This window comes from Corapipo altera, unplaced genomic scaffold, assembly GCF_003945725.1.
Source record: "Corapipo altera isolate COAL_440 unplaced genomic scaffold, ASM394572v1 96, whole genome shotgun sequence".
Taxonomy (NCBI): domain Eukaryota; kingdom Metazoa; phylum Chordata; class Aves; order Passeriformes; family Pipridae; genus Corapipo; species Corapipo altera.
Genome location: NW_020884962.1, coordinates 78,696 through 88,462, shown reverse-complemented (window position 1 = coordinate 88,462; position 9,767 = coordinate 78,696). Strand labels below are relative to the sequence as shown.

At 48.2% G+C, this 9,767-nt stretch overlaps 1 protein-coding gene across 1 annotated transcript in view; it reads left to right on the top strand.

Moving 5' to 3' along the window:
- LOC113957184 (fibrillin-2-like) overlaps positions 1 to 9,767 on the top strand; it is a 99,959-nt gene that overhangs the window by 15,021 nt on the left and 75,171 nt on the right. Inside the window, 3 exon segments of the mRNA XM_027664404.1 lie at positions 56 to 154; positions 4,634 to 4,729; positions 7,772 to 7,867. Coding sequence (XP_027520205.1) covers positions 56 to 154; positions 4,634 to 4,729; positions 7,772 to 7,867 — 291 coding nt within the window.

Sequence of the window (9,767 nt, the reverse complement as noted above, 5' to 3'; positions counted from 1 at the left end):
TCTCCTTCTCCTTCTCCTTCTCCTTCTCCTTCTCCTTCTCCTTCTCTCCCTCCAGCAATCTGCAGGAATTCTTGTGGTGACGGGTTTTGTTCGCGGCCGAACATGTGCACGTGCTCCAATGGACAACTTTCTCCCAACTGTGGCTCAGCTGGAGGTAAGAGAACATCCTGGGGACCCTCCTCCCTCTGAGCAGTCGTGCTCTCTTAAAGAAAAGACATTTCTCTGGGCACCTCAAATATTGGGGTGTTTTGGCAGCTCCTTCCCAACCTGACCCGGGCAGAGGTCACAAAATATTCCGGTTTTTGAGGTTGTTTTCCCCAAGGGTCCTCATTTCCCCTGAATTCCTGGAGGGAAATCGTCACCTGCTGGTGAATTCTGCTCCTCTGGGATGAAAAATCCTCTGGGATGCAGCTCAGGAACCACATCCCAGAGCAGCAAAGAGGGATTTTGCCAAGGAGTCCATCCAGCCCTGGCTGCTCTTGGAAGTGGAATCAAATCAGTCCCTGCTTTTGGGAACCAAAGAAATATCGTTGATTTATTTTTTTTTCCAATGGAAAAACGATGAAGTTTTTCCCAGGCCGTGGTTTGGATGGGCAGGGATTGCCCAGGGTTTTAAAGCAAACTGCAGTGACACAATGGAATTACTGCTGGAACTGGGAATGCAGCATTCCCGCTTTTCCTGAGACCTCTGGGACAAACACCTGGAAAATTCCAGGAAGAGGGCTGGCTGGCTTGGGTTTCTGAAGAGCAGAATGACAGGCAGGCAGGAAGCAATTCCCAAATCCCTCTGGGAATCCCTGCATGATGCTTCCAACACCAACCTGCAGCACAGGGCTCTGCATGGAAAACTTTCCATGTGGAGTCCAAATCCTGAGAGTTCATAGGTTTGGTTTTTTTTGGTGGAAAGGAATTATTGCTCCTCTGTGCCCTTTTCCCACTGGAAAGGACCTGGGAGTTCTGCTGGAGGCTGGAGACCAGCCAGGAGTCCCAAACCAGAGGCTGATGGCCACGAGTTGCCACTTGGGATGTTCCCAGTTGGGATTTTGCAGGCATGGAGAAGGTTTTTTCTAGGCTGGAGGGTGATGCAGTGCTGGGACAGGGACCTGTTCACGTGGCACAAGGCCTAAAGCTCTTCCCAAAAGGGCTCCAGGTGTTTCTAAAAGCCAGGATAATGCACTGATGAGGATTTTCCTGCACTAAATGTGGGCAACAACACTGGGTGATTTATCTCTGTCATTTTTTATATATGTCATTTATATACTCAGTCCACCCATAAGTGACAACACTCCTCGATCCCAACACAGCCAAAAAAAAACCCTGCCAGCAAAAAAACCTCAGAGTTGTTTTAAGAAGGGTGATTTTGTGTAAAATCCAGAAATTAATGGGATTTTATCGAGTCTTTTGAGGCCTCTGATGGAAAGAGACAACCCAGAGGTGAATTATTTCCATTATTGCTCAGCTGGAGACAAGCCTTTGTTAATATATTGTTAATAAAGTGACTTGCAGGCTGCTGGAAGCTCAGAGAACTGCCCCCCACCTTCCAAAAGCCTCAAACCCACACTCAGGATGCAACTGGAAGGAGGAAATTCCCAGGATCTGCTCCCAGAGATCCCTGGAAATACCCCTCAGGAAGCACCAGAGCCCGTGGGTGCACAGAGCTCCGGGAAGGGGAAGGTGCTGGAGCCACAGAAGTTGGGGAATCTGGAGTGAGGGTCCATGTGGAAGCAATCAGGGAGGAATGCAAGGAATGCTGTGAGCAGTGTGTACATTTGGGCATTCCCGGGAGCCTGGGGTGGATTTCCAAGGGGTTGGGTGGGTTCCTCTGCAGGGGCTCCAATCTGGGATTCATTGAGGGCATGTTTGGGGCTGCATTTCTCAGGAATTCTTCAGGGGGGGTAAAGCAGGCGAGCTGTGCATTCCAGAGGCAAGGAAAGCCGCTCTGCCTGTGCTGTGTCATCCCAAAAAGCTGAATTTCCTACTTTGGGGAGCAAAGATATTTTAGGAGTCGTTTGCAAGTGGCTGTTTAGACGTGGGGGGTGTGAGCAGAGAGAAAACCTGCCTGCAAACTCCTCTGGCAGAGCAGCAGCAACCACTGAGCCTTCAAAATCAGTTGGAGAACGAATCCAGCCCCATCCAACCATGGGAAAAGTTAACCAGGGAGAGCTGTTGTTCTCCTCTTCCTACAACTTTGCTCTCTGCTGCCCTGGAAAATCCCGACGAAGCACAACAGGCCTTGAAATTCCCGGTTGAAAGATGGATCTTCTGCTTTCCAGATCTGCAGAGGGGGTTGAACAGGGCCAACCTTGGACAACTCAAGGCTGGACAGGGCTTGGAGCAAGCTGGGATAGTGGGAGGTGTCCCTGCCCGTGGCAGGGGGTGGAACTGGATGGGCCTTAAGGTCCCTTCCAACCCAACCCATTGTGGGAGTCTGTGATAAATCAGATGGTGATGGGACCTCAGGGCTTTCGGGATCGTGGCAGGGGTAAGAAATGGGAGCTGGGACAGCCTTTGCCAGTTAGCTGGAAAGTTTCTGGATGAGCATCAGGGCTCTTCTCATATCCAGGCCCCAAATTTCTTGCACCTCGCGTTGAACGCGAGGCTCGGGATGCGTAAGGAAGAGTCCTGACAGATGGACAGCTCTGACAGACAGACACTTCCGAGCTCCCTGTGTCTCTGGGCAGGCCTCCCAGATTTCTGGCTCTAATTGCTTTCCCAGGGCTGACTGATGGAGGTGAGGGCTGGAAGGGGAAGCATGTGCCGGAATCGGGGCCTTTTCCCAGAGAGACCGACCTCGTGTCTGACAACCCCGGGCCGTGCTTTGAAGCCTCCAGCTCAGTTTTCCTTAAGGATTAAGCTTCCATCTCAATTTGGCCGGATCCCTGGCCCCGGGGGGAGCAGTAGGAAGACGAGGAGACATCGTGACTAATTCAAACCACCCCAGCGCCGCCGGGATTAAACGCGCGGCACACGCGGCGAGCGCGGAGCCCCCGAGCCTTCCCATCCCATCCCATCCCATCCCATCCCATCCCATCCCATCCCATCCCATCCCGCCTTCCAGAATCCCTCTGAACCGCTTCATTATCCCTGTGGGACACTCCTGAGTCCTGCTGCCTCTCGGACAGGCAGCTCTTGCCTGCTTGGAAGTGGTGTTGGATGCACGGAGGAGACGCGTCCCCTCTCCAGCCTCCCGGAGCTGCCAAGGCACAGCCCCTCCTCTCCCTGGCAGACACGAGCTGTGTTCTCTACAGGCCTTTTTATTTTAATATTTTATTTTTTTTTAACGTGAAAAACAGGTTTCACATGACTTGCTCCAACTTCAGGCCCTTGCAGTCGGAGTTGTCACATCTTACAAAAGGAGGAATGTGTCGTTCCAGGGCCGTTTGTAACCAAATATTTAGCAGGAAAACTCAGTTTTTTTGGGGCTCTTCTTCTCCTCCAACGATGAAACACTTCAAGCCCAATCCTGGCTTTGTGTCTGCAGCAGGATAAAACTTCCCAGCTTATTTATTGCTATTGTTTTCCTACAGTGCATTAGTCACATCCAGTGGGTCATAATCTGGTGTGAAAGCTGAACTCTCACATGGAAGAATAGATGGGACGTGCTTTTCTCTGCAGATTTCTGTAAAAAAACCCTCTTGTAGCCAAGGAATGTCACCAACAAGGCCATGTAGAAACTGTAAAAGGATGATAAATGTCTTCAAAGTTTCCTCCACCAAAGAAATTCTGTCCCCCCCCAAACATCTCACGAGGCTTTAAGATGGAGGAATTTTAAAGGCCAGGCAGATTTTAGGATGTGAAAAGGGTTTAAAGGGAAGCAGTAATGTGAAATAATGATAAAAAAGGGTATGGAGATCTTGGAAAAGTGGAGTATCTGAAAGAAAAATTTGTTCAAAGAAAGAGAGTTCTCAGAGAAAATGAGATGTCAGGAATTCTGCCCTCACTCACAGTCTCCTGGGCTGTGGTGGGATGTCCTGGAGGAAGGATGAAGCTGGAGATGTTTGATTGGGGTGGATTCCTTAAGGAATGGGTGGGTGCCTTTGGTTTCTGTGGAATGAGGCTGAGGTTGGATCTCAGGGAAAGGTTCTTCCTCCCCAGAGGGTGGTTGGGCACTGCCCGGGCTCCCCAGGGTTTGGTCACAGCCCCAAGGCTGCCAGAGCTCCAGGAGGGTTTGGGCAGGAGGGGATTGTTGGGGTGTCCTGATGATCCCTGGGGGTCCCTTCCCACTCAGGATATTCCAGGATTCTACAGAAATCCTGCTGCATTGTTGCTGTGGATGTTTCTGTGTTCATAGGGGACAAATTAAGCCCCAACTCCTGAAATAAAGAGGGGCAGGGGATGGAGAAGAACAAAGGAAAACCCTGGGGAACATGTCCAGAACTCTTGGACAACGCTCTGAGGGACAGGAGGGGATTGTTGGGGTGTCCTGGGCAGGGCCAGGAGCTGGACTGGATGATCCTTGTGGGAATATCCCAAGATATTCCATGATTTTACTCAGCGTGTTTCAATTGGCCGCTTCCAACCCGACTTCCCCGAAGCTTTGCCCGTCCATCCCACGGGAGCGGTTCGTATCCCGGGATTTTGGAGGGGTGGGATCCCTGTGTGATGTTTTCCCCTGCTCTTCCTTCCCCCCCAGTCCAAACGTGCAACGTGAGGTGCATGAACGGGGGGAGCTGCTCCGAGGAGTCGTGTCTGTGCCAGAAGGGATACACCGGCACCTACTGCGGGCAGCGTGAGTGCGGGAATGCCACGGGAATGCCATGGGAAGGGCACGGGCACCCAGGGATCTGGGAATGACACGGGAAGGGCACGGGCACCCGGGGATCTGGGAATGACACGGGAAGGGCACGGGCACCCGGGGATCTGGGAATGACACGGGAAGGGCACGGGCATCCGGGGATCTGGGAATGACACGGGAAGGGCTTGGGCACCCAGGCTTGGGCACCCAGGGATCTGGGAATGCCACGAGAAGGGCACGGAGGGCATGGGCATCCAGGGATCTGGGAATGGGTAGGGAGGGCACAGGCACCCAGGGATCCGGGAATGCCATGGGAAGGGCTTGGGCACCCAGGGATCTGGGAATGCTGCAGGAAGGGCATGGAGGACACGGGCACCCAGGGATCTGGGAATGGGTAGGGAGGGCACAGGCACCCAGGGATCTGGGAATGCCACAAGAAGGGCAGGGAGGGCACAGGCATCCAGGGATCCCTGTGGGCAGAGGGCACCTGGCACTCACTGAGGAGCTGTGGGATGGCAGCTCCGTGTTCTCCTCCCCTCTGGAATCTCATCCTTATCCCCTTAGCAAGTATAGATTTATATCTGCCTATATATATGATATAAATTCACTACAAGTGTAAATATATTGGATATAATTTCGTTATAAATTTCTATTAGATATAAATTCACTATAAATATATATTAGATAAAAATTCATTATAAATATATATTATATATACATTCATTATAAATATAAATTAGATATAAATTCACTGAAAGTATAAAAATAGAAATATATATTTAATATAAATATATGTGTATTAGTTAAAATTCCTCTCTAAATAGCATTTTTTTGGGAATGGGCTCTTTGATGTCAGTTCTCTCCTCTGGAATCTCATCCTTATTCCCTTAGCAAGTACAAATATATCTGTCTATATATCTCTATTTATTTGATATAAATTCACTGTAAGTCTAAATATACTAGATATAATTTCAAGATAAATATATATTAGGTGCAAATTCACTGTAAGTATAAAAATATGAAAATTTATACAATATATAATATAATTATATGTGTCTATTAGTTAAAATTCCTCTGGAAACAACCAAATAATTTAGATGTTTACTTTAATAATACCACAATAATGTAATAATATAATATTAATTATAATATATTAATATAATAAATATAATAATAAATATAATTACTATAATATATTAATATAATAAATTTTATACTTTAAACCATATATTTATATTATAATAATGATGAATTAATATTATTATTTATACAATATAAAATTCTTTCTTATATAATTATTTATTACATTTAGCAATACTTTTATTGTATTTATTTATAACATCATTATTTGCAGTATTTATTTCTTATTAATTATCATTGATTATTATTAATAAATTAATATATCAAGAAATATATATTAATTAATAGATATACTAAATTTATATATTATTTTTTATAATATAAAATTCTTTTAATAGAATTGTTTATTACAATAAACAACACTTGAATTATATTTATTTATAACATAATTATTTGTAGTAGTTATTTATTAATATCATCATTAATTATTAATAAATTAATGTATTAATAAATATATTAATTAATAAATATACTAAATATTATCTATTATTAATAATATATTATTTAGTAATACATTTTAATAAACATTTCTTTTAACGAGCAACCACCAGCAATGACTTTGAGAGAATTTCTGATCAATCAAAACTTTCCAGGCAAATTCCCAATCCGTGGAATCAATGTGGGAACCCCCCAGAGTTCTCAGGGAAGCCAAGGAGGACTTTTAAAAACTGGACAACCCCCTCCCATTCCCCCTAAAATTCCCCTCAGCTCCCACTGATTCATCAGTGCCGCAGCTTTCCTGAAAGTCCAAGCGGAGCCAGAGGCACCAGCTGGAAAACTTCATCCCAAACAGCCAAAAACTTGGGAAAATTCTGAGTAACAGCAACCCCCGGGGTTGGAAGGGAGCGTGCAGGGAGCCCTGGGTTACGTGCAGCTCCCAGCTCCACCTGGAATGTCCTTGGGAGAGGGTTCAGATGCTGGCAGGACATCGCCGGGAGGGTGGGAACGACGGAGACTCCCACTGGCAGCATCCCAAAGGAGCACATTCCGGCTGCCTCGGCTCTGGGATGGGTTCGGCTCCGGGAGGAGGCTCTACCTGGGCTCTGAGCTGGGCACAAAGCAGACATTACATTGGATTATTGACATCAGGGGATGTGTGTTGAGGTCTGTGTGTTCAGGATGCTCAATTTATGGGAATCTCTGCTCGGATGGCCCGGCCCGAAACGACAAATTCGGGTCCAAAGTGTTTTGTGGTTACGGGATGGGAAGTTCCCGCTCTCTGTGGTGTCTCTGGATCCTCCTCTCCACTGAGGCTTGTCCTGTGCAGGGCCAGGAGTTGGACTCCCTGATCCTTGTGGGTCGCTTCCAACTCTGGATATTCCATAATTCCAGGATTCCAATCACCAACCTCCTCCTTTGACTCCCGCACCGTCCACCGCAGTTTTTGGCAGGTCCCATTTTAAGCCAACGAATATTTAAAAAGTCCACGTGCTGCTCAGGCTGGTCCTTCCCTGCTCTGGGGACGTGGGATTAAATTCCTGACCCCCCTCCTGTTCCTCACATTCCCACACTGTCATTCCTTAAACATTTTCCCGTCTGCCTTTTCTCGTTCGCCTCAATCCATCCCTGACCTTGACATTTAAATCCCAGCGCTGACCCCAACAAACTGAGATTCCAGAGCTCAGGAAATCCTCTGAGGGTTTTATAGCCTTGTCATAAACGGGCTCGTTCAAGAACAGGATGCAATTTTCCAAGGAAAAAAAAAACCAAAACAACCAAAAAAACCAAAACCCCTCCGACTTTTCCCAGCGTGGAGGAGGCTCCGGGTGGGCGAATGAGGTGGAGGTGACACTGCAAGTGTTGGCAGCACGGCTGAACCTCAGCTCTGTGGGTTCACCAGGAGCAAAAAAAAAAAAAAAAAATCATGGATTTCTCCTTGTTTTTTCCCCCCTCCAGCTGTCTGTGAGAACGGCTGCCAGAACGGCGGGAGATGCATCGGGCCCAACCGCTGCGCCTGCGTCTACGGATTCACCGGCCCCCAGTGCGAGAGAGGTAAGGGACATCAGATTAAATTAGAACACCACGAGATGTGTGTCGAAGTCTGTGTGTTCAAGATGCTCCATTTATGGGAGTCTCTGCTCGGATGGCACGGCCCGAAATGATAAATTTGGGTCCAAAGCGTTTCGTGGTTGAGGGATGAGAAGTCCCCGCTCCCTGTGGTGTCTCTGGATCCTCCTCTCCGCAGTTTGTTTTGTTGCTGAGGACAAGAAGGGTGTTGTACCATCATTGCTGAGGACAAAAAGGGTGTTTTCCTCTTGGGCATGTCCCTCTTTTTTTGTCTGGTGACCTGGGAGAGGCTTAGAAATGCCAGGAAGCTCCTCCTGAAGAGAAGGGGACACCACCCGTCCCTTCCTGATCACTGAGAGGGAAAGAACAGAAACCAAAATGTTTAAACGTGTCAGGGGGGGAAATCAGGTTTAGATATTGGGAAGGAATTCCTGGCTATGAGGACGGTGAGGCCCTGGCACAGGCTGCCCAGAGAAATTGTGGATGTCTCTTCCCTGGAAGTGTCCAAGGCCAGGTTGGAGTAACCTGGGATGGTGGGAAGTGTCCCTGCCCATGGCAGGGAGCGGGACTGGATGAGATTTAAAGTCCCTCCCAACCCAAACCATTCTGGGATTCCCTGATTTTATGATGGGATGACCCCACTGGGCAGCCAAACACCCAATCCTACATCTCTCTCAGCCCCATTTCCCTTGGGATTGGTAGAAGGCAGATGGAAATCAGGCAGGGACATGGATGGGGATGGCATCCCCATTTCAACAAGGAGAGCAAAAGCTGGGTGTGGGAGCACAGGAAAATAAGGAATTGATTCACTCCATCCCATCAGTTTTGGAATGACATCCAGCCACTTCCTGGGAAACAGCACCTGTAATGATGGCTTGGGAAGACAAAACCTCAAGGCAAGGAGGAGGAAGGGGGGGGATATAAGATCTTGTACCCCCTTCTCCATCTTTCCCTGAGGATTTATTGTGAGCCTGACAGGCTGTGGCACCCCAAGAAGGGCTCAGAGCAGCTCTGGCAGAGCAGGGACGTTGGAGGAGTCAGGGACCACCCAGAGTCCGGGAGCACATGGAAAATGCTGCTGTGAGGCTTGGCCAGCTGGCACAGGAATTCCAGCAGGCAGTGGCAGCTCCCTGGGAGAGCTCCGAGCTCCCCCCCTCAGCAGCACCATTTCTGCAGCCTCCTGCCTCTCCTATTACACAGAATCCAATAAGAACTCAATTTATTGCCTGATTTTGACGTGTCTTGGGTGCCTCTGGAGACAGATGCTTTTGGGTGAAGGAGGTCAGCCCTCAAAAATGAAAACTAATGACATCACCAACACCAACAGCTGATAATTTTCAAACGACCGCGGACCTCAAACCCCAAAAGTCAACATGAATTTAATAAAAAGCCAAGAGCCAGTACTCTTGTACTAAGAAACAACACCTTGGCAAAGTTATTTTGATGGCTCAGGACCACGTTTACTCGCGAAAAGCTTGAAAGCCGTGACCAGAACATCGAGTTTTTCCATGAAAGAACCTTGTTTTAGTTAAAAACGCCACGGAGGGGAGCACGAGCCAGCTCTGGTTCGTTGTAAACCTCCCGTGGTTCGGTGCCAGCGGGAAGCAGCTCCAGTGGGAAGCAGCTCCAGTGGGAAGCAGCTCCAGTGGGAAGCAGTTTTCCCTCGTAGGTATGCGTGGCTTTGCCGAGGGGCTGGATCACATTCACGTTTGGGCACTGTGGGTACAAAACCACTTGAATCACAGCATCACGGAATCAGCCGGGTTGGAAGGGACCTCTGAGATCATCAAGTCCAACCCTTGATCCAACCCCGCTGTGGTTCCCAGCCCATGGCACTGATGCCACATCCAGTCTGTCCTTAAAAACCTCCAGGGATGGAGAATCC